Raw genomic sequence first — 25,071 nt, 5'->3', positions numbered from 1 at the left:
ATCCAGGTGTGACCAACGCGACGCCATGATCTAGCCGTACCGGCGTTGAGTTAAATCGTCCGTACGTTTTAGGGCGAGCAGGAGAGAGAGGGCTGGGAAAAGATCTCCCTTCGCACCGTCACGAAAGCCGCAATTAGCACGGGGCGGACGAAGCGCGCGCGACGAAAAGGCAAGGTTGGAAAGAGCGTAGCGCAGCCAGGGCATTCCTCCGCTGCGATTTGGGCGTTTTAGGGTTTGTCAATCCGTGGCCTGTGTGTTCCACGCTTTTCATTCGAGTGCCACTTTCCCCAGCTCGCGTTCTTCTTTTTTTTTTCTCCTCTTTTTTTCCCACCGTTTTGTGTTCCTTTATCCTACATTGCCCCGTTTTTTTTTTTCGGTTGAGTGAAGAAAAAAAGTTACAGCGGCTACGATTCTTTTGATTCTTTTTCCGCATTTTGGCATTCGTTTTTCTTTGTTTTTTCGTCCTTTCTTTTTTTTTTTTTCCGTAAGTCTCCCGCCTTTTAGATATGGATCGCTACCAGCGAGTGGAAAAACCTCGTCCCGAGACTCCAATTAGCGAGAATGAGATTCGCATTACCACCCAGGGAAAGATGAGGAACTACATCACTTACGCGACCAACCTTCTCCAGGTATAGATCTCTCTTTTTATTCTTTATATTCCTTTTCATGGTTGTGCTCCATTCTTTACAGGACAAGGGAGCCTCTGAAATCGTCTTGAAGGCCATGGGTCGTGCTATCAACAAGACCGTTAACATCGCCGAGATCATCAAGGTTTGTAGTATTATCCTGTGTTCTTTTTGTAATATATATTCCATTTCCAGCGAAGGATTGCCGGTCTGCATCAGATCACTTTCGTCGGCTCCACTGATATCACGGATGTTTGGGAGCCACTTGAAGAGGGCCTGACAACGTAAGTGTAGCGCAGCTTTTCCATGCTACTTTTTTTTGCGAAGTCTGAAAAGTTCTTATTCTCTCTTTTGCAGGCTAGAAACCACTCGGCACGTTTCAATGATCACCATCACGCTTTCTACGAAGGAGCTGGATACTGCCAACATCGGGTATGAGAACCACCTTATCCCTGTAACATTGGCTGTAAGCATTACAATTTTTTAAATCGCAGGTATCAGCCTCCACTCTCCCCGGATCAAGTGAAACCAAACATAGATTTCGACTATGTTGAGGCCGCAGGTATGATGCTGGACTTTTCTTGCTGTCTATATATTGATCTTTCTCCTGCATTGTATAGACGCACCACCGCGTGGAAGGGGCCGTGGCCGTGGTCGTGGACGGGGAGGCCGAGGAAGAGGTATGAATGAGATTAGTCACGATTATGAGATCAAAGTTCTTTTCTTTTTTTTTGCTTAGAATCTGGGAATGGTGTAGCACCAGCTGCTGAGTATCCCGCCGGTGAAGCTCGAGGACGCGGCCGTGGAAGAGGTTGGGGCCGAGGACGTGGCCGGGGCCGTGGCCGCGGGACCGACTACGTCTCAGACGGTGCTGCTGGCTACGAAGAAAACTCTGAAGCTCCCCGTGGAAGAGGTAGAAGAGTGTTTCGAAGCTAAGGAAAGTCATCACTCTTTTCTTCTTTGGCAGGCCGTGGTCAGATGAAAGTGAGGGGTCGGGGAAGAGGTGGCGGCCGCGGTGATGCTCAAGCTGGAGAGGAAGCCCCGGTGGAATAGCTGGTATGTCCATAGCTGTGGTTGACCGAGGGGAGAGCGAGAGAAGTGAAAAAGAAAAGGGAGAGAGTTGGATTTTCGTGAGAGTTTTTGGCGATTCGATCGTCGCAACTCTCTTGGGAGAATGCTCGTGTTTTCGTTCGTCTTGGTTTTGTTTTTGGCTGCTCATGAGAGAGAGAGAGTGGGAGAGAATCTACTGTTCCTTATATGCGTGTGTGCTTTTGTCTGGAACCACAAACAAAGGTATATTTTATACTCGAATATTCGCCACAACATAGAAACCATCGAATCTTCTCCCCAACATTGAAAAAGAACTTAGAAGCATCAAGAAGGCGGGGTTGACTACTTCATGGATCACCGCATTTGTCAAAGGAATAGAAAAAAAACGCCAAAAGATGACTACTACTGATGGGTGATGGATCAACGCTTCCATTTGTCAAAGCAACAGAAGAAAGGAAACAAGAAAACTATTGGGTCTCTTTGCAGGCCAGCTCCTCCCAACTCAAAAGGGCATCTTTTCTCCTCTCCCATGGCCTGCCTTTGTTTTGTCGCAACTAACTTGCGGCATCTAAAATGTCACTTTCAAAGAGGCTCTGTGCCAAAAAAAGGGATCTTTGAACCATGTTCACGCTTCTCAGACTCAAGTTTTCTCTGACACTGACGACTCATGTGATCGAGTTTCAATGGTGCTTGTCTCCAACAGCAAGAAAAGTGGAATTTCCTAATATATTCTTCTCTCCACGACACACATCACAGTTTCCTAAGCAGGCCAGAGTCCGTGATCCGGTCGGTATTATAGTTTTGCTGGTTGGATTGGATCCACAAGAGGGAAAAGACAGAAAGAAATCCCACTGCTTTTGCGCCTATAACTTGAATCGTTCCAAAAGAGCTCTGCAATGTAACCCTCGCATTCATCCATTTCATTCCCATGTTAGATGCGTGAAGTTAACGCCACATGAGATGGAAACATGGGTGGTGGAATGAACCAAACCTCAAACATGCCAAGACCGAGGTCAACCAACTATAGGTACGTAAAAATCTCAGGTATTTTAGTATTACTTGCTGAAAGATCTAGAACACTGTAGATGCAAATATAAATTAATCTAATCAAGTACAGATTTTGTACATGTATAAAATCTTTGTGCAATTTTTTGGGTGGATATTTGTAAGAAACGGCACACATGGTGTGTCACATGTATAGTTGCCATGTTAGTGGTTTGATGGTGTGAAATTGGGATAAAGCTTGCACAGAGAGGACCAAATGTTGGCTTTCTCAACCGGGCCTGCCACAAGTTTTGATGCACTCCACAACGCATTCTGTCTTCGATCGTGGGCAGTGTGGCCGACAGAGAAATCCCAATCTTCTTCCGACGTGGATTAGGGCGGTGCCACTGGAAAAGCTGGCGGAGGCGGGGAACAGTTCTTGAGAGCCACTAGCCAGGCCTCCTTTGTTGTTGGGGGGGCCCCGGGGCATGGGGGCATCTTTGCAAAGTAAAGCATCTTCTTTGCAAGACAAATCAATTATTATAATAATTATAATAATAGTTGAACAATAATAATAATAGGAACAATGATGATGATGATGCTACAGCACAGTCGGGGAAGACAATTGGCTCTTTACAAGCCCACTTTGAAGCATGAAGCAGCATCCAGTTGTTCTGAATATGCTAAAGCTCCGCCCCAAAAACATTTGCACAGGAATTGGGAACACCCAGATGGATGCAGTTCTAGTTGCTGGAAAAGAATACAATATAAATGTTGATATAATAATAGATACAAATATGATATGCAGGAAAAAAAAAGAATGCAGGTCTCACATCAGACAATACTGCACTGGAAAGGGAGAAAAAGCACCAAAGGTATCGCCCCGCCCCGGGGCAAAACTATAGGTATGTTTGCAGAACACACACCTTTGGTAGTGGGGGAGGGCCTTACAATTGGAACTTTAGCATCGTATAAACTGTAGAGAAGCTCCAAATCTGGAATCTGCCGCTGCACTCTTGAGTGGAGGGTCGGATCTTGAGATTTTTATGCGAGTCAAATTCCGGCGAGTGCGCAAAAACCTGATGAATGCGACGATCCGATTTCCCGGGGACAAAACAGCGACACGTCGAGAGGACATGTTTTCTCAAAAAACCCCAATTTAAATATTTGAATTAAATACAGAAAAGAAAGGGCTCAAAGATCCTGTTTGCCTTTAAGAAAATGGGGAGCACAACTTTGGGTTTCGAGGTTTTTTTGAATCCAAGGCATGGATTCTACAACATGTCCCGTTCATGTAGTGGATATTCCGCGGCATCCATCACTGTGTCGTGACATCCGGTACCCTCGTTTAAGAATGTTTAATTCATGTAAATTCCACAAAATTCTGCGGTTAAATCCCATATTTTTCACTTCGCGGGTGAAAATTCTAACCACGAAACCGTTGTGGATAAGATGGGGCGTTAGAGATATGACTTCACGTCGCACAGCCTCAACGCGAAATGCACAAATTTTTTTAAAATAACTTGGCGGGCGTTCGTTACTTTAGCTTAGCTTAACCTAACCCCAGATGGGCTTAGATTAACGGCAGAGAAACCTGTATATAAAGAAACCCCCCCTCCCCTTTTCATCCACAGCATCACCATATTTTTTTCCTCCTCCCATTCCAGTAGAAGCGCGCTTCTCTGTTCCTTCACACGCTTTGCGGTCGATCGATCGACCTCTCTACTCTCTTATCTCATCCTCCAGCGATGGAATTGATTCGCTCGCTCGACTCCTGCGTCGATTCCTCCCGGCGCGTGCCGATCAGCAGCCCGCGGGACAGGAAATTCCCCCCGCCGATGCCGATGGCTGTCCAGTTCGTCAACACGAAGAACGATTGCTGCCCGGATGAGATGGTGCGGGGCGTCCGGCTCCAGGCGGTGCGCAGCAATGGGAGGTTCGTCCTCCAGGAGGTGAAAATTCCCAGCGATCAGATCGTCTTCGTTCACAAAATCCGGGAGCAGGGGCGTCTCGTGCTCCAGATCGTCCGCCCCAAATCCGAGGAGAAAATCGCGAAAACCGCCGAGCGCAAGGAGGAAATCAGTGTGGTTGCACCGGCGATTTCATGCGCGGCCTTGCCACCGGCACCAATCGTCGAGAAATCTCCTCTTGCTATCGCCCCCGCGGCTCCTCCCGCCATCAAACCAATCGCCCCTCTTTCTCCTCTGGCACCCAAATCGATCGCTCCCGCCGCGATTTCTCCAGCGATTCCCAGAGCCATTGTCGATCCAGAGCCAGCGCCAGCACCTCCACTGGTGGCAGCGCACCAGCCACATTCCAATTCCTCTCTGGAATCGTGTGGAGAGGAGGCGAAGAAGAAGAAATTGCCACAGCAAGACGCCCATCTCTTGCAAGAACTGATTGGAGCGTGCGCAAATCGGATGGCCAGGATTCACGTTCCGTACGGGATAGCCGTACGATAGAGCTCCTAGTAACTAAGTTTTTGTTCTTAGGCAATCTTGACCCTAGATTTTAATCAATCCAACGGCTTTTCTTGGCAGTACTTATCCACCGTAGATCTCGGCAAATCCGACGGCTCTGGTTGAGTTCTTGTTCTTGTGGAAGGGAATGCCCGGCAGCGCAGCCCCACTCATCCAATCGTGTATCGATCGCGGGGAGCTGGATCGCGCCGCAAGGATCTATTGCGAGGCGTCGCGATCGCCGGCGGAGCGCGAGCCGTACTGCGGGAACTTGATTCTCGCGGCATTCGCCCGGCTAGGGCATTCGCGCGACGCCAAGGCACTGTTTGATCGCATGGGCGACAGGGACATTGTGTCCTGGACCACAATGTTGCGCGCCTACGCCACCGCCGGCGATCTAGAGGAATCGCGAGCCATCTTCGCCGCGATGCCGTGCTGGGACGTGATCGCCATGAATTCGCTGCTGGATGCGTATGCCCGGGTGGGGCACCTCGATTTTCTGCTGGAGCTCTTCCATTCCATGCCGGAGTGGAGCCGATCGTCGCTGACGAGCGCCATCGCCGCCCACGGCCGGCGCGGGAATGTGAAAGAGTGCCTTAGCCTTTTCCGCGACATGGATGAGCACGACCTCGTCGCCGCCAACGCCGTCTTGACGGCCTTCTCGCGTAACGGCGATTTTGATTCCGCCAAGGCACTGTTTGATTCCCTGCCGTGCGCGAGCATCGTGACATGGAACGCCATGCTGTGTGCCCACGTCACTGCCGGCCACTTGGAGGCAGCCACGTGTATGTTCGAGTCCATGCCGGCCAGGGACCCCGTGACGTGGACAGCCCTAATCTCGGCATTTGCCGCGGCCGGGGATTTGGGCGCGGCGAAAGCCCTGTTCGATTCCATGCCCCAGCGGGACCTCGCGGCGTGCAATCTGATCATCGCGGCGCTCGCGCAGCGCGGATCCATCGACGCCGCACGACGAATCTTCGATTCCATGCCGGAATGGGACGTGGTTTCGTGCACGGCAATGCTCGCGGCATTCGCGCGCAACGGGCTGCTGGAAGACGCGAGGCACGTCTTCGGTTCCATCCCTGCCGCCAACGTCGTGACGTGGACCGCCATGCTGGCGGCGTATGGACGGAACGGCCACCTGGATACCGCCCAGTGCCTGTTCCGTGGCATGCCCGTCGCGAGCACTGTGACGTGGAACGCCATGCTGGCGACATTCGCGCACGCGGGGCAGCTGAACCAGTTTGCCACGATAGCGCCAATGCCTGATGTGGACGTGGTGACGTGGAACACCGTCCTCGCTCACACGGGCGACCTCCAAGACGCTGGGCGGATATTCGCCACAATGCCCGAGAGGGATTCCAGCTCGTGGAACGCAGTGCCTGTGATGTATGCTCAAAGAGGGCATATCGAAAAGACGCTGGAGCTTTACTGGGCGATGCTACTCCATGGCTTCCAGCCGACCGGAGCTTCCTTCCTGTGTGTTCTTCTCGGTTGTAGCCATGCCGGCGACGTCGATCGAGGCTTGAGCTACTTTCGATCGATGAGACTGGATCACGGCTTTGATGTTCGCAAGGAACACTTTAGCTGCATGGTTGATCTTCTGTCTAGAGCTGGACACTTTGTCGAAGCCAAAGAACTCGTCCAGACCATGCCTTTTGTTCCAAAGATCCAGGATTTCACCTGTCTGATCCGAGGTCCCAGCAGTGGCAGCACTGTCCACGAGAGCGAAATGATCGAGCTGGACGAGAGCAATGGCGCACCTTATGTTCTAACTCGCGAGATCCTACAAAGTACGCGAAGAAACTTATTGGAGCTGTGATCAAAGACAAGAAAAGTATGTCCAGCATTATTCGACGTAAGAGAAGAAAAGAAAAGAGAAAGCAAGTTCGATCGAGAGAACTAGCTTCATACCTCCGATGCCTCTCATCGGTTTTGCTTCTCCCACCAATCGAGGAACTTCTTCTTTGGCTCCGTTCGCTTGAATTTGTAAAGACCCAGCGCGAAGTTTGCTAGCTCGCCTCCCAGCGCCATGCCGACGAATCCCCCTCCAAGAATCGCCATTGCAGTGACTGCGGAGGAAAAGATAGAACACCAATGAATCAATTTTTCCATCGAAGGATAACTTTACTTCGTGGTTGCTTGCCGAGCGCGTGAGACATGAATCCAGTTCCAACAGCGCCTCCGGCAGTGCCGGCGTAGCAGAATAGCTTCGCGTCATTCATCTTTCGGAGCTGCGGAGGATCGATCGGGGTAGAATCGGTGGCATTTCGATCGAAAAATCTTACCTGAGGCCCGTAGACTGGATCCGAGGCGATGAACGTATCCACATCCTTCTTGGTGTATGGCGGCAGTGATTTCGCCCTGAGCAGCACTTCCTTGAGATCGCGGAAGGGATCCTTGAGCACATCCATTCTCTCTCCCTCTCAAGAACCCTAATGTCGCTTTTTTTTTACTTCTAGGGCAAAGTTTAGGGCAAATTTGGGCCCCGTGGGCGCAAAATCTAGCATTTCTTATACGGTAGCCATGGCTTAGGTTGGGAGCTCCGCGAAACGATCGATCGATCGAGGCGCGAGAGAGGATGTTCTCGCTCTTGTATGGATTGTGGAAGTATCTCTTCAGCAAGGCGGAGTTCCACGTTTTGATCCTCGGCATTGACAAGGCGGGGAAGACTGTAAGCTCTCCTAGAACCCTGATTCTTTCACTTGTCGTGCTCGCGATCTCGAATCTGAGCTGAATTCTTTGCTTCTTTCACGATCTAGACATTGCTGGAGAAGCTTAAGACTATCTACTCGGATTTCGAGGGCCTCCCGCCGGATCGAATCGTCCCTACTGTCGGCCTCAATATCGGCCGTGTGGAAGCTTACAAGTCGAAGCTTATTTTTTGGGATCTAGGAGGACAGGTCGGTCTCGCGAAGAACTTTGGTTTTTGCTCTGGTTATCTGCTTGGATGTGATTTTTCGTGTGAAATGCAGCTAGGCTTGCGCACGATCTGGGAGAAATATTTCGAAGAAGCTCATGCGATTGTTTTCGTCGTGGATGCTGCAAACCATGCTCGATTTGACGACGCAAAGTCTGCTCTTGGTACGTTATATATAAGCTTTCTTCGTTCCCTTTCCATTCTTTCTTTCTTAGAAGGATTTTTCTTTCGTTATGTTGTAGAGAAAGCTCTGAGGCACAAGGATTTGCAAGACGCACCATTGCTCATTTTTGCCAACAAACAGGCAAGTGCCTACATACTTTTGTTCGATTTTCTTCTAAGTTCATCCTGCTTTCCAGGACGTACAAGGAGCTGTAACAGCGGACGAACTCACCACATTCTTGGACTTGAAAGAAATCGACGAGAGACCTTCGTTTGTGAAAGAAATCTCCGCTTATGACGGGTACACCTTTGATCTCTTTGCATGATTTGTTTTCTTTTATCACGTCGAAAGCTCTGTCTCAGGACTGGCATCAGAGACGGGGTAATGTGGCTTGTTGAAGAGATGAAGCGAAGCAAGCGTTCAGAGATGCTTAGGCAGCACTCAGATATTAATGTGGTTGTGTAAAAATTTTTCTTATCTGAAAATAAGTTATTCGTATCAGAATTGTGAGTTAGTTTGAGGCAAGTTTGGGTGCAATATGGGATAATGGATATATTTAGAATATGTTTAAATATTTTGGCACTATTTTAATAGTTTGTGAGTGTATAGAATATGGAAATAGAATATAGAAATTTGCATATTAATCAATATAGTGTATGCTTTAAAACCAATGCAATAATTATCAAAATCCCAATACATTAATATTAATTTATGGCATTGTAAATATACATTTGGACCTTACATTATCCCTTCTTCTTAGAAATATGGAAGATATTTAAAGTTTTCTGATGAATAAGCCTAGATCTAGAGGAACATCAAGAGGAGGCATTGGTAGATTTGTAGGTGGTGCCAATTTTTCTTGATCCCTTTATACGAAATATTTCAACTATTACACAGATACAATTTATGGAGGATTAACATTTTGAATATCATGCCAAGCCTCATAAACTTGTGGTCTAACTTGCCACAACACTTGATATAGTCCCTTGCACTAAACAATAAACCCTTTAGACAAACCATATATTATAAGACTAGGAAAACAAACAAATTAACACCAAGTCATTCACTTTATACTCTGCAGATGGATAATGATGTGAATTGTAGCACCATTGTTGTCCCATTTATATGCAGCTTAGGTGTTTGGCAAAACTTTACTCGGATTAGTGGAAGAATGTTTGTCAAATATTAATCCCAAGATGTAACATTAACACTTTATGGCAATTGCAAAGGTAAACTCAAATTCGTTAGCAGTATTAGATCATGACTATATAAGAGTTTATATGGTGAAGCATTAATAGAACTCTACAACCTTATAACATACACATACTGAAGAGGCAACAAATAACCATCCTAATCCAAATGCTAAAAGTTCACGTACTTTATGATTATCCCTTTGAAAGTCCAAATGAACCATTTCACCAAACCGTTTGATTGTGGATGATAAACATTTGTGAAAGTGTGGCATATCCTCAGCCAAGATGTTAAAACATGAAATGCCTCAGCTATAAATGCAGGATTATTATCCAAAAGAGTTTGTTTCAAATAGGAATACTAGAATATCACTCAATTGAGGAGGAAGTATCCAATAATAATTGTAAATGCATTAGCAAGAGTATTGACTTCCACTTAGTAAGGCAAGTAGTTAAAAACAATAATGATATACTTATTGCCAATAGTTGACCATGGAAAAAGCTTCATACACCACCAACTTAAATGGACGGGAAATTGCAATTGAATTCAACCATGAGCTTGGCACAAAATGCAACTACACATATATTAGGTAACATTATATTTCATCTCTAGCCAATAAAAGACCTACACAGTTTTTCAGTCATACGACGATGTCTCATATGCCTATTTAGAATCATGGTAGGTGTGAAGAAAGAGTGGAATAAAGATCGAAGGCACCATTAGCCATAAATAATCATCAGGACCCGTCCTCATAAAATAAAGAAGGTGGTTCTCAAAACAATATTAAGAATATAAATGCCAAATCATGAACAAGTGATGCAAAATTTTCAAATCCATCGCAAAGCGTTTGGATTCATAGCTCAACCTTTTGAGCCTTATAAACCTCGTCAAGAGAAGGTAAATCATGCTTTACACCTTATGAACATTGAACATAAAATATAGTGACAATCGATAGCATGGAATGTTGGTCCTAAAACTTCATAGATGCTAAAACAATAAACTCATCAAAAACATGAGAAAAGAGTGAAGAAGGAAAAAAAGCTTAAGGAAGGGCATCAACATTAGCCATAGAACTCCTTGGACAATAAATAACATCGAAATCATATATTTAAAGTTTCAAAATTTACCAAATAATATGATCAACTAAGTTCTTCCGCTTCACTAATAAAGTAATAGCGGCATGATCACCTTTTAGTAATGTTCAAGAACCATATAAATATGCATAAAGTTTTTGAACTATTGCTAAACACTCATTCTCTGTCATTGAATAGTTCATCTTTGCTGGTTGTAATGTAAGATTGATGTATGCAATGGGATGGCATTGACCATGCATACTCAGGCATCAACACATCTCCAAGATTGATATTAGAAGCATCTATATGCAAAATGGAAGGTTGAATATAGTTAGAATACTATAAAATTGGAGGAGTTGTTAACAACTATTTGAGATTTGTAAATGTCCACTCACAGTCTATAGACAAAATGAAAAATGACGTTAACAACTTCAACAATGTTCGCAATAGTGCAGTAAGATTAAAAAATATTATCAATTAAATAGTTGAGATATTGCACCTTGTTTAAGGAGTATTATATATCATCCACAAACTTTGGAGTAAAGAACTTAAGAATAGACATAAGTTTGTCAATATCAACTTGCAAACCTTCACAAGAAATACATACCCAAAATAAATAATGTCCTTAGACCCAAACACACATTTTGACTGCTTTAGTTTTAAACCAACTTCCCATAGCCAATTTAACACTTTATGAAGATCACAAATGTGTTCCTCTCATGTTCCCTCTAAGTGGATCAAGACATCATCGATGGAATCAGCAATCATCTTTGGCATATTGCAAAGAATCTCGTCCATCATTTTTTGGAAAGTCATTAGAGCATTATTTAAATCAAACAATATCACCAACAACTTATATAAACCAAATGGTATACAAAAATCAATCTTTGTAATATTTTCCTCAACCATTGGCACTTATTAGTACTTGGAAGCAAGATATAACTTAATCAAACCAATGGTACACATCATCCCCAGGATTCCCATAGAAGAACTCTAATTAGACACGAGGATTGACAACAAGAGTAAAAGGAATTGTACCATGCATTATGAATGCCACTATCAATTGAGTTTGTTCAACTACAACCGCATAACATCAACAACTGTAGCAATTGCTACTCTAGAGTCAAAGGAGGAGGAGGGTGCTATTCTGTCATGAAGATGAATAAAAAAGAAAAAGCAAAAAAGAAAAAATTGAAAAAGCTATGAAAAAAGTAAGATCTAAGCAATGCAAAAGCTAGGTCTAAACCAAAATCCCAAATCCAAGCACTCTTTAAGGATAACTAAAGCTACCCTTCACCTCCACTAATGTGAGTGCATGGAATATGAAAATGGGATATATATTAATTAACCCAAAAATCCTAACTTATATACAAGAGCAAGTGGTCTGGATTGAAATTAATCCAATAGCTATCAAAATCCCATTATACTAATATTAATATATAGTATCATAGCCATACACTTGGATCTCACAAGTTGATATTCATTTAAATTAATTTTATGTTTATTAAATAAATAATATAAATACGTTCATAATCTATAAATATAGGATTAATCTTAACTCATTGCTAATGCTTCCACACTTCCATCATTATTTGGATGCACGAACTCGAATTGTATGCCTTCTAGCTTAGGCTATGCCAATCATGTTTCCATTGGGATTCCTTATCAACCATTATAAATTAAAATATATTTTCTATTAAACACCATTGATTAATTACACCCCACAAAATGCCCAAAAGCAATAAGAAGCTAGTAGAAGTTCCTTTTCTTTGGATAAAGATTACCAAACAAGGATTACCAAATGCCACTGTGCTAAGTTAAAATTTTCTTTCTTTTCAAGGATCTTTTAATTAAATAGCACTTAGTGGCCACTACCCAAGTATAAAATGTAATAGTATTCCAATTTTTTTCATATTGTTTTTGTCAAACAAAATTATCTAGAACTTTTTGTGGTGCTATCAATCTCTTTACTTTTAGATTAAATTCTATATTATAATAATATATATTATTTTAAAGAAAAAAAGTTAAACCAAGTGTTCCTGCAATACAAAGCATAGCAAATTAATTTTTAATTCTTAAATTAAAAAACTTAATTAATATTATCAAACAGTAAAAAACACTCCTAGTGAAAAAATAAAAAGAATTTCAAAAATGTATGGTAGCTAGCAAAAGACTTAAAGGCCTTTAAGAGAATATCTCGAATAAAGTTTTGAGCACAAAGAAACAAAAAACAATTGGTGAAAGTACACTAGTTACAAGACAACACTAATGTCTAAGGTAGCCTTATGTCAATTAAAAGGGCTAGATGTCTCTCCCTTTGGAGGAGATATTGAAGTTTTATGATCCACTTTAAATGAGGAGGATGCCGTGTGTGAGGTAGATGGGGAGATCACAAATGGTGTGGATGTGGATGGAGAAGACGCAATCGTACGCCTACAATGGCTAGAAAGCAAAGCATAGCCAGCACTGCCAGCATGGCTGTGCTGAGGATATCTTGCTTCAAGAGTTGAGACATTGTGGCAATGTAAATCTTTGTGAAACTTCAAACAAAGCCAAGATGCTTCATCATTACCACCACCACTGCACAATCTAATGCATGCTGGTGCTTCTTGCAAAAAATAATTATTAAGTATAACTCTAGCACTAGCATTTGTTATAGGCACTCCATAATCGTCATTGTATCAATTGTTTTCTTAAGATGTAAAATATTTTGTTTTGTGGGAGATGGCCACTTCAAACATATCCCCAAACTCAAAAATATACTCTTTATTTAACTTTTTTTGTCAATGTGGAGTTCAGACACCTTGAATTTGCAATAACCCCTAACCAATGAGTTAAACTATGCAACCCTTTCAACCATTTAATTTGTGGGCATCAAATCCCTTGAAGCTTTGAAATGCCCCACTAATTGTCTCCAATTAACTTCCTTATGGCTATATTTACAATACATAAAGATGTAAATATGTACTTACCTACTAGATATCCTTTTAATCCTCTGGTGCAATCAGCATTCTACCTTCTTAACAATTAGGATATCCATGTTAATTCCAGCTTCTCCATCACAAACCTTGCCATATCACTTATATATTTTCTACTTTTCCTTCATGATGTCTAGTGTCAAGTTCTTTCTTTCTTTAAAAAGGCCAACATGAACCAAATCAAGTAGAGTTATATAAAATGTTTTAAACTGATAGCATAATTTGGCCCATATATCCTTTTTCTGTAAGCTCTTATAAGCTGGCACCTAACAATTCTTCCCCCCCAACAAAGTCAATTGGTCAATTTTATGGTGGTTGTAAAGGCTTTGCATTTGATCAACTCTAGAGTGTTGTAAGGCAGCTTGCCATCAACAATATAATAAAGCTCCAGATCACACAAAATGGTGTTGTAGTCCAGCTAGAAATAATTAGAGCCCTAACTAATCCACAAATTTACAATAGTATGCTATAGTTAAAAGAGATATACAAGGTGCCTAGAATTGATAGGGATTTGTTTAGTAGTTTTTAGTGTTTTAGAGGTTTTTAGCATTGTTTTAATGAGTTTTTTGACATTGGTTAGCATGCTAGGAAATTTAGTTGGTTTCAGAAACTAGATTGTTATTTGGTTTTTGTATTATAGTGGTATTTATTTTATAAATAAAATTTATTAATAAATTTATTAAACATAATAATGGTTGTGGCTAAGTTGGAGCTAAGTGGTTATATTATTTCTTAAAACTAAATAGAAAAACTAAGATAGATGACAACTATGGTAACCATCCACAGTGTGGCCAATAGTTGTGGCAAAGTAGGGATAGGTAGATTATAATACTGCTTAAAAATGCCTAGAAAAACTAAGCTAGATGATAATTATAGTAATCATCCATAGTAAATTAGAATACAATTATGGCAGAAAAACAAATAAGGTATGATTCAATGTTATACTCACTTGCAAAAATTTAACTATTACTCTATTCTTATTATATTACATTTAATTTCTAGTAATAAATCTCTATAAACTAACAAAAATATTGTTTAAAATGATTCTATAATTTTTTTAAATTTTATATAAAAAACCAATATAATAGAACTATTTAATAGCTGTAAGAAAAGTTTGTTGCACGCCAATGCAAGAAATATGATGGAAAGATAGTTCATTATAAAACATTTATAAGGCATTTAAATGCTAGGAAATATGTAGTGGAAGAGAGGGATGATATCGTTGAAGGGATACTATGAGATAGAGTTGGACATGGAGATCTTCTCTATTAGAAGTGTCTTGTGTGTACTTGAATCACTTATTAGGTGTTATTTCATAGAGTCTAGGTTTCTGAAGTATAAAAGGACAAAAAAGTTTTTAAAAATTACAACAGCAAATGGTGTCATTATGAATTATTTATCCAAAGAAATAAGCCAATTGCCTGGTTTGGAAGTTGGATAATCTTATCTACAATCAATCAGTTTTTAAGTTGGCTTTTCCAACCATTTGTTCCTATGATAGAGGTTACTACCTTCAAGTTGACAAGCTATTGCCTTCCTCACCTTCATGGCTTGCAACAACATTATGATAGTGAAAGTTGTCTTCCCAATCCCAGAGACTCCTAACCAAACTATGAGAATATAGTTTCTCCACTTTATTGCACACATTGGTATAGCCTAATTGTTCCAAAATACATGAAGTAACAGACTTATGCCAAAAAGCCCCTAAAGCCCTTTGAGACTCTTGGGGGATGAACTCATACATTCTCATTGATAATAACTCTTAAATACTATGCTTAATGCTATACTTTTAGAAATCAAGAGAAATGTATGGCTGGCTGCATAGGAGATGTTAGATAAGCACACACTTCATCCAACACATTAATTTTGCCTCATGTTCCATTGATAATTTTAGTACTACAAAGAGTGAAAGTTGAAATACCTTAGTCTCAGATTCTTAGACAATAGACACTAACTCAACTTCCTTTGGGGATACAGGGCTGAACATATTGGGCAACTCTGGGATTTGATTCTTGGGTCTTAATATGATAGTTTGAGCATGATCCATAGTTTTGAGCTAGAATCAAAAGATGGAAGAGAAGACACAATACTCTAATTATCCAGCTTCAGATAATCATGGGATGCATTGCAAAGACAAGTAGATATATAGTTGCAATCTTTAGTAAGTTGTTTGGCATACTATCTGCCATCTTCGATAGTTAAGTTTCATCATTCAGTTTCCTTGATGATACACTGACTATTGAATTTTGTTGGATGGTGAATGCTATTTATGGAAAGTGTTCAGATTTGCTCATTTGGCATATCTATGGAATGTAGAGATTGGCTTGAACACAATGGTGTTTGTCCCGTGTCCAATTTCGCAATCTAGCGTCATTCCATATTTAGTAAGTTTCAGGCTTGTCCCAGAGACTAACTCCAGATACTAAGGGAGGCTGGGGGTGAAGGCCCAAGCGTGTGTTCTTCAAGGGAAGGGGGGGGGGGGGGGGGGGGGAACTGGGATTTAGGGGTCTTGGGGGGTTCCAAATGTATAGTAGGGATAGTGGGTAGGTTAGGTATGGCCGACTAACCTGAGGCATAGTCTAGCTTCCGCTTGAGTGTCTGTCCTTGTTCTGCTTCTGGCTTGTGCAGTACCTATATCCTTGCGTTAAGCCACCGGTATGCCAAAATAGCGCCAAACTCCATTTGGCTCCGTTTTGCATGCTAGTCCTGGCATTGGGATGTTGGTTGCTCTAGGACTGTTCCAAGTCGCTCTAGGCTTCTGTCCCTTCGCTCCTTGGGTTATATGTTTGGGAGTTGCTCCGTGGTTCGGTTCCATCACTCCTTGGCTCCATGCTTGGGAGTTTGGCACTGTTCCTTCGTTCAGTGGCCCTTGGTCCTTTGGATACGTGGCATATGTCACGTGGCATAAAGAGGGTTTAGGTTCCGCTTCGTGGTGTTATCCTATGGTAAATCACTATAAGATAAAGGTTAAAACCACATGCGCTACATTCACCAAGACTCCCCATTTGTTTGTTTGTGTTCATTTTAGTTTTGGACTCTTCAATAGTTATATCATCACCCACTATGTAAATATAGCTTTCTTAGATCACATTGGCCTTTCCTAGCCAAATTGGTTCCAATGGAGTCCAACCCCTATAGTCTCAATCTCCATCTCGAACTCCATCTTGGACTTCTTGGACTCCACTCCTTCTCAGACTCCATCTCAGAATTCTTTTTGGACTCCATCTTAGACTTGGTTCCGACACTTCCATGTGTCATGACACTTGCCATGTGTTAGTACCTCTTTTGTCCCCTTCTAGAGACTCATTCATCGATTGCTTCGTACTCATTCCTCAAGCACTTCGTTCAGAGTTCCACTCCTACTCTCAACTTTCTAGGTAGGATAGTTTGGTCTAAATGTGTTACACTTATTGGACTTTTGCATTGACCATTGCCATGTGGCACACTTTTGGCTCCACTTTAGAGCTTAGGGATTTGTGTCTCACATTAAGCCACATATAAGTGGGATAATAATGGTATTACAATTCCCATCATAATCCACCTACGAAGTAAAAAGTGGATAACTTGGTGTTAATCTATTTTTTCAATCTTATATTACATGGTTTATTTAAGGGGTTCCTTGCTCAATGGAAAGAATTGTATCAAGTGTTGTGGTAAATTCGACCACAAATTTATAAAGTTTGGCATGATGTTCAATAAGACAATCATCCAAAAATTATCCATGTGTAGCAACTAAAGCACTTCATATAAAGGGGTTAGGACAATTAGAACCACCTATACATCCATCTGTATCTCCTCCTAATATTTCTTTAAATTTTAACCTGTCAATTAGAGAACTTTAATTGCCTTCCATCCTAAAAGGAGGGGATGATGTAAAGTCCAAGTGTACAACAATAATGTTGTATATTAATATTAGCATAGTGGGATTTTGATAGCCATTGGATTGGATTTAATTTGGACCATTCACTTCTATATATAAGTTAAGGTTTTTTAGGCTTATTGATATGCATATTTTTATATTTCATTTCCACATATGAAACACTTATAAATAATAATTTAAATATTATTAAAATAAGATAAAAAATTTAAAATTATAGTATCTTAGAAGTTAAAAGTTTTGGTTATAGATTAATCACTACGTGATTATTATTTTCTAATAAAAAACTTCCTCAATGAGTTTTAAAATTTTACTATTCATTAAGTTTAGCAGTTATAAAACTACAGATTTCTAGAAGAATTCAATATAATGAGAAATTATTTGATATTGTATATTCTTAATTTATTAATATTAATATTAATGGTAATTATAACACAAAGTATTCGTTATGAAGTTGGTGATTATGATGTTCTTAGTGAAGAAGTAACACATACTCTAATAAATGTTATTCGAAATGCAATCAATTCTATACCAAATGATGCACTTCCACATGGTCAAAGTTTACATGGACCTTTATTAATTACAAATCCAGATAGAGGTACTACTTATATTGGATATGGAATTTTTATTTTAGAAACAATTACAGAACTTTGTAGTGTAGAAAATGGAGGTGGTGTTGATGTAGGATCTATCATTAGAGATTCATTAAATTATATTATGCATCGTTCTAGTGTTGAAATTATAAACTTTGCAGCTTCATTTCTAATAATAAAGACTGACCATTTTATAATCTATTATTTTGTTAGAAATTATATTTCTCATCGACAACAAAATATTGTCCTTGAAAATTTAAATTATGAATGCAACACATTTTCAAGTATCTTAATGAGTGGGTATACTAATATGCCACATCAATATCTACTCTCAACACATTTTTTAATTTAAATCATAAAGCATATTTATATTTAAGTTATGATTGCAATTTAGTGTTATATACATATAATAAAAGCTTATGGTCTACAAAAACCACAAATAAAGGCACTGGATGTGTATTAAGATTACAAGAAGATGGAAATTTAGTTTTGTATTCTTATAATAAAATAGCTATTTGGGCTTCAAATACTTACTGTAAATATCAAAATTGTTATGAAAACGCATATTTAGTATTACAAAATAGTTATAATTTAGCTTTATATTTCTCAAACCAAAAGACATTTAGCACTAAACCAGAAAAATCAAATGTTTGGAATTCATATACATCTTGCTAGTTAGTTTATTTTCTAAAATATTTTAGTAATAAAAACTATATTAAAATATATTAATTTAAAAATTAAAATTTTATATTCTAATATTTTTAAATAAAATGTGATAAAAATACTATAATTTTTAAAATTTAATTAATTTTCCCCAATTTTAATTTAAAAAATAATTAAAATATTCTATTTTAAATTTATTAATAAATTATCTTATTTTATTTATATATTATATTATCTATAACAGTTGTTTTTCAATAAGAATTTATATATAAGAGTTTTGTATTAAGAAAAAAATAGTTAAGTAAATACAGATAAATTTAGTTTATATTATTTATAAAGACATATTATATTTTACTATTTTATATTTTTGTATAAAATCTGAAATATAAACTATGTTTAAATATTAGAAATTAATTTAAATATTTTTATTTACTTACATATTATATTTTAAAATAATTATAATATATTTTAATTACTATTTTATATTTCCGATTTATCTTTCCATAACCATTTAAAATTATAAAATCTAATTAGGAAATCATGCACTAACTGGATATGATAATCTAGTTGAGTAACCTATCTTTAGATTACTAGAGTCTCATACTTATACAAACAAGTGGTGGTTCAGATTGCATTGATGAGTTAACCCAAATTAGCCAAGCTAATTTTATCCTGTATCTCTATGATATATACATATACTATATAGTGACCTCAAACTAGTACCCCCTCAAGTATAATTTATTGGAATGGGTAAATCTTAGAGAAATACACCATATGTAAAAATGGTATAGTCCATCCACCAATTGGTACGCATCTCAATCAGTTAATTTTCTACTCAATATAGTCCAATCCACCAAGGCAATAGAAGGTGAAGAAACTTCACTAACACTAGATCACCTTATTAATAACTTGATGATGAGCTATACTATGTATTATAAGACCACCTCTAATGCTTTTGCCAAAAACTTTGAAAATTGTGGATATGATGTTAACAAAACTTAGTCTAAATATTCTATGGAATGATTAGCATCAAACCCACAATAATAGGCAAAACTGTCTTCTACCATCTCATCAATATGTTAACACTCTTCTTGATCTAGCCAAATGAAAGCTTTAGTGGTAGAAGGTATTGTGGAAAGCATTTGGTTTACAGTCATTCATTACAGTCATTCACTATAGCAAAAACTTTCTATTTATCCAAGTTGATGACACAACTATTTTCTTCACTACTTCTTCCTACTTTCATTTTTACTATTGTCTTCAAGTCCTCTCCTACTTTCTTCTCCTTGGGTCCATGATTGCCCATTGCATTCTTCTCAAGTCTCCTTTCCATTTAAAGTTTATTCTTTATAAGTTGGATTGGATCTCCCCTTCTAGTGTGTAATTTGAACAGCCAATTTGGCATTTGAAAGTCCCAATTAGCACTCAAAAATGTGCTAATTGGAATTTTCAAATGCTAGATTAATAGTTCAAATTACACATTATGCCCTTTATGAAATCCCATTAAGTGGTGATAAATTATAAATTAGATACTATGTGTGAACATTGACTTGCTAAGTCAACCCACTTGTTAACTTTGCTATTTTTTCCATAGTCTCATTTCATCCTTGGTAGTAATATTTATATAAGCCTCAACCATCCCATCATGTCATCTTCAACTAATCCAGCCATCACATATAGAGCATACTATTGAGAGAAAACCTAATGCTCATTCATGTGCTAATAACCTAGCCAGGAAAAAGAATTCCATTAGTTGTCAAAGTTAACCATGATGTTTTCCAATATTTCAAAGAAGTTAACATCAAGAATGATGTCTATAGCTCCTATGTCAAGGACATGAAAATTCCCTTTATTTGGTATCCTCCCACTTGCAAAGCACATTAAACTTCTATTTTGCAATTCCCCTATCAACCCTAGGGAGTTCACTCTATGTAAATGACAATAAACTTCTATGTTTAAAAGGGTTTTATTTACCCCTAAGTATACCTATTAAAATATAAAACATACCCTTAAGAATATAAAAACCTACTGACTGACTATATTCTACCCTATTACAGCTCCACCCTCTAAGTCAATACTTGTGGAGGTGGCTAATGGCCAAAGGAGTTCACTAGGTTAAAGTTGAATTTATGAAGTGAACAATAATTGATGAACATGTATGATGCTCTGGATGCCTCTTTGAATCCTACCTTGACTTTAACACATAGGTACAATGCATGAAATTTCCCCACAAATGCAGTTTTGTCCCCGTACCTATTATGATCCTCCTCCACCTCTTCACTAAGTGGTGTTTTAGCCTCCAAAACGAAGATGCTCCATTGAATATCCAACTACTCAATAGAATATAGAAATAATATACCTTCCTCGTCTTCTTGCAAGTGAATTAGAGCCACTTTTCCTTTGATTGGTAATCTTAATACCTTGACAGACACACTTCCCAAATGTTCTTGGAACTAGAAACATCCATAATCAAAGCCCTTTCCTTACTTTCCTTATTCATTCTATCAATGTAGGAAGCACAAAAGAAACAGGCATAAAGGAGTCCTTTGAGCAGCTGCTATTGGTGGTCTATTGTTCCATTGACATGACTCTGACATGACAGATCATTCCATAAAGATAATTGAGTCTCCACATATTAATATTTGATATCTATGTTTAAGGCAACCTGTATAGCATGATAGCAATGTCCAACCCTATGCTAGTAGGCAAAAAAAAAATATAATACTGTATGAGAGTGTCCTTTGGCACTTTGTGAACATCAAACTTCAATTTCAACCATGCTTCATTAAATTCTTATAGTGAATAAAGCTGTTTTCCCTCAATCATCTCAATTTTTATTATCCATCTTTTATCTTCTATCTACATGTCAAACTTAGCTATTTTTTTTTAGCTTGCTTGCACATAGCAAAGTGTGCAAAGCTTATTAAAAGGAGATTCACCACCATTGTCAAAACAAACTCTTCTGCAAGAAATTTTTTGAAATCTTCCCATGATTGGGTCACTTTATATTGCTTTATATATATATAGGATAGTGTCAGTCTGAATCCAAGCCCTTCAAGTAGATAGATGCAAAAGGGACTCATTTACACTTTGGGACCTCCATGATTGTGAAATACTAATCAAAATGATATATCCATTCTTGTAGCACTATCCTGACATTTTCCCTTATATACCTTCTATATAACTAATGATTCGACTTTAGGCTCCACCCTAGCAAACAACCCAAATATCTAGGAGGAACCACTAATGGAACACCACCAGTGACCAAGAGGGATGCCACAAAAACATTGAAGAAGGTATTTGTGGAATCCCCCAAAACCAAAAAGTAAAATACCATGCTTGTTGTTTGAGTGGTAAACATAAAATTTGGTAGACTGGAATTCTCCCTTGAATAAGTTGAGTAGAAATGAATTGTTGGAATTTGGTCCACTAAAATGAACAAAGGATAGCTTTTTCTTATGTCTATAAATATTTCCAAGTGGGATGGTAAGAAAGGGCCTCTAATGGTATATATTTTGCCTATGAAAACCCAAGTGCTAGTCTACTTTGTATCCCTTAAGTCTTTAATAATCCCCTTAAATGAGACAAATATTAGTGAAGCTGAAGACAGATAGATGCTAATCCTTTAGCACATTCTAGAATGCTATGAATTCCTACCAAAGGCCCAAGGAAATTGCCCCTATTAAACTAGCTAGAGTGTGTGGATCTGAAAGCCATTGAAACTTCCCAAAATCCTTCTTAATGGGCCTCTATTTCCTCTTGTTTGAGTCGCAACTCTAAAAGTTTAACTTAGCCCTTTGCATACACATTTCTTCAGCAAGTCTGGATATTATACACATCTCAAAACCATGATTGTCATTGAGAGAGAGGAGCTTGATAATGTTTTTTGTGTATAAATTAGCTGGGTAGTTGCAACAACATTGATCTTGTAGTAGCAAGAGTTAGAATTGGTTAAAATGAGTTAGCTAAAGAAGAAATCTATGAGGAGATTGTGTCTATAGAAGATATTGATGATTCAATCCTAATGGATGTGGGAAGATAGAGTTTTATGATCACTACTAAAGGTATGTTCACTCTTTGATCAAGAACATGTTTTTGAGGCAACACAAACAGGGATTTTTCAAGCTTTCGAATCCATGGTAGGGGTTTTAGTGTTATATTGGACCAGTCAAGTGAAAAATTTAGAAATATCACTTACATCTAAACCTTTAAACAAGCTCTTACAAGGACTCGGCTTACTTACAGTCTATCCTTTTTATGTTTGCTTCTATAATAGTGTAAAGACACCAGAAACATATTTATAAGATATTGATGATCATTGCTATTGGGGGTAAGGATAAAGAACATCATTAATAGATTCATAAAAAAGTTTAACCATATGTTTTATATATGTTTTTCCTATAGTGGCATTGGCGACAACGTGCAAGTTGATTACATGCTTAAAATCTGAGTAAGAGTTGAAAGCATATGCTGGGAAGATTTGAGGCATTAAAGAGGTAAAGTTTCATGACAAGGCAAGATGATTCATGAATCTCTTAAATCGTTTAAAGAAATTTTAAAGTTAACTATATGGGAACAATATCAAGAATTTTTTATCCAAGCCAAAGCTTTAAATTGCCACTATAATGCCCAAGCTGTCTTCAAAACATTACATGCTGTCAAAACCACATGAAACCATATATATGGATGAGAATGATTTACACTATATGGTATGTCTAGATTGTGGCTTCAACTATTTAACACATCCAAAATGTTTTTAAGGGGATTGTTGAAATCTAATATTGTTCTTGCATTAGGAAAGTTTGAACTATGCACAAAGTAAACAACATAAAAATAGGGCTTTAACTATAAGAATACTAAATTCAAGCTCAAATGCAAGTAACAAGGCAAACATGATTCTACCAGTTTGATATGTTTCAGTAAAAGGTGTAGTTATAGGGAGAGGTGCATTGTTTAAGTATTTTTGTAGGAGTTAAAGCTTCTCTTCAAAGAAATGTACAAATCAAATATGATTTCTAAGTGTCGCGAATGTGGACTTTGGGTATCGAAAGATACTTGTCGGCCAATCCTTACGGACACTCTTTCCTTACTACCATGATGGCAGAAGGTCAGTACAGTTAGTTCCCTTTATTGTTACTACTTGAGTTAGTTGAGAAACTGGTCAATGACTGTGTACTTAAATCGGATAAACATAAGGTAAGAACCTTATGTGTTTCTTGTTAAGCATACTCGGCCTGGTTTGAGAAACTCCTATCATTGTCTTGCACTTACTAGTATCAAGAAACCCCGTAATATTGAGACTAATCCCTCAATATTCGCTAGATGATAGTTTACCGTGTCTGCCAAACACCCTTGCTATCATGCTCTTTGTGTTAGTCTCATTTCAGTCCTAAATGCTATTTATAGAAAGTGTCTAGATTTTCTCATTTGGCATATCTATGGAATGTAGAGATTGGCTTGGTGTTCGTCCTATGTCCAAATTTGCAATTTAGGGACATTCCATATTTAGTAAGTTTTGGACTTGTCCTAGAGACTAACTCCTAGTACTAAGGAGGCTTGGGGTGAAAGCCCAAAGCGTGTGTCCCTCAAGGGGGGGGGGGGGGGGGGGGGGGCTGTGAGGGGTTCCAAATTGTTAGTAGGGATAGTGGTTGGATTGTATGTCCGACCACTTGAGACATTAGTTTGGCTCTTGTTGGGCTGTGTTGCTCCTTATTCTGCGTCTGGCTTAGGTCTAAGCCCAAGATCCACACTACTCTAGTCAGTGGGGTACCCTCCTCCTCGCATTAGGCCATCGGTATGCCAAAATTGTGCCAGACTCCATTTGACACCATTTTGTATGCAGGTGTTGGATACGGGGAGCTGGTGCTCGTGGGATTGTACCAGACCCTCATTTCGTAACACAACAGGCTTGGAGTTCAGCTCCAAATTCAAGTGCACTACATTTGGTATCAGAGAAATTGTCTCAAGGATTCCTATCCAACTTTTGTCAGATTTTCTGACTCAAGTTGCATACTCAAAGACTTTTCTAGTAGATCTGAAGCAACCTGTGTAGGATTAGTTGGATTACACTATTTGGTAAGAACATTGTAAGCATGTTCAGTTACTAATAGAGACATGTATGCAGCTAGTGGGATGGTGAAAAGGAACTGTGCTGATGATGCTGAAACCTCTAGATGGGCGAATTGAGAGGAGGGCACTCCTATTAGAGATGCTGGGGAAGAGGTAGAGGCTGAGTCGGAAGAGGAAGAGCCAGATGCTATGGCGCTGTAGCATACGGCTCAAGAAGTTGAGATCGAGAATTTGCGAAAGGAGATTCGCAAATTGAAGAAGAAGAACAAGAAGAGGAAGAAAGAAGCTGAGGCAGCTAAAACAAATAAACCTAAGAAATTGGATTCCTCTTCAAGTTCTGAGGACGATGAAGTTCTGCAACCACCCCTAGTTGCACGAGTTTCAAAGTTCAAGCCTCCGAAACCACCCAACTTTAGAGGCATGCG

At 39.2% G+C, this 25,071-nt stretch overlaps 4 protein-coding genes across 5 annotated transcripts; 3 read left to right on the top strand and 1 right to left on the bottom strand.

The window, feature by feature from the left end:
* Positions 1-43: 43 nt before the first annotated feature.
* On the top strand, positions 44-1,937 carry LOC9630084 (ribonuclease P protein subunit p25-like protein). The gene is made up of 8 exons (XM_002961890.2): positions 44-629; positions 691-771; positions 822-910; positions 984-1,058; positions 1,121-1,188; positions 1,247-1,306; positions 1,366-1,539; positions 1,594-1,937. The coding sequence occupies exons 1-8, from the start codon at positions 507-509 to the stop codon at positions 1,677-1,679; spliced, it is 756 nt and encodes a 251-aa protein (XP_002961936.2). The 5' UTR covers positions 44-506; the 3' UTR covers positions 1,680-1,937.
* Positions 1,938-5,267: 3,330 nt separating this feature from the next.
* LOC9657210 (pentatricopeptide repeat-containing protein At2g35030, mitochondrial) lies at positions 5,268-6,941 on the top strand. Its single transcript, XM_002961889.2, has one exon. The coding sequence runs from the start codon at positions 5,268-5,270 to the stop codon at positions 6,939-6,941; it is 1,674 nt and encodes a 557-aa protein (XP_002961935.2).
* On the bottom strand, positions 6,529-7,602 carry LOC9630083 (succinate dehydrogenase subunit 6, mitochondrial). Of its 2 annotated transcripts, XM_024685852.1 has the most exons (4): positions 7,408-7,602; positions 7,251-7,353; positions 7,034-7,191; positions 6,529-6,935 (listed from the first exon to the last, which is right to left on the bottom strand). In XM_024685852.1, exons 1-3 carry the CDS (start codon positions 7,531-7,533, stop codon positions 7,046-7,048), a joined length of 375 nt encoding a protein of 124 aa, XP_024541620.1. In that variant the 5' UTR covers positions 7,534-7,602; the 3' UTR covers positions 6,529-6,935; positions 7,034-7,045. The 2 variants fall into 2 exon arrangements, with proteins under 2 accessions (XP_024541620.1, XP_002961466.1); XM_002961420.2 differs by lacking the exon at positions 6,529-6,935 and having other exon boundaries at positions 6,944-7,191.
* A 1-nt stretch (position 7,603) lies between these two features.
* On the top strand, positions 7,604-8,706 carry LOC9630082 (ADP-ribosylation factor-related protein 1). The gene is made up of 6 exons (XM_002961888.2): positions 7,604-7,793; positions 7,882-8,022; positions 8,095-8,203; positions 8,282-8,343; positions 8,399-8,502; positions 8,565-8,706. The coding sequence occupies exons 1-6, from the start codon at positions 7,701-7,703 to the stop codon at positions 8,665-8,667; spliced, it is 612 nt and encodes a 203-aa protein (XP_002961934.1). The 5' UTR covers positions 7,604-7,700; the 3' UTR covers positions 8,668-8,706.
* Positions 8,707-25,071: the final 16,365 nt, after the last annotated feature.

This window comes from Selaginella moellendorffii, unplaced genomic scaffold (genome assembly GCF_000143415.4).
Source record: "Selaginella moellendorffii unplaced genomic scaffold, v1.0 SELMOscaffold_1, whole genome shotgun sequence".
NCBI classification, from domain to species: Eukaryota; Viridiplantae; Streptophyta; class Lycopodiopsida; order Selaginellales; family Selaginellaceae; genus Selaginella; species Selaginella moellendorffii.
Note: the sequence above shows the minus strand (reverse complement) of the source record. Positions and strands in the feature narration are given on the sequence as shown.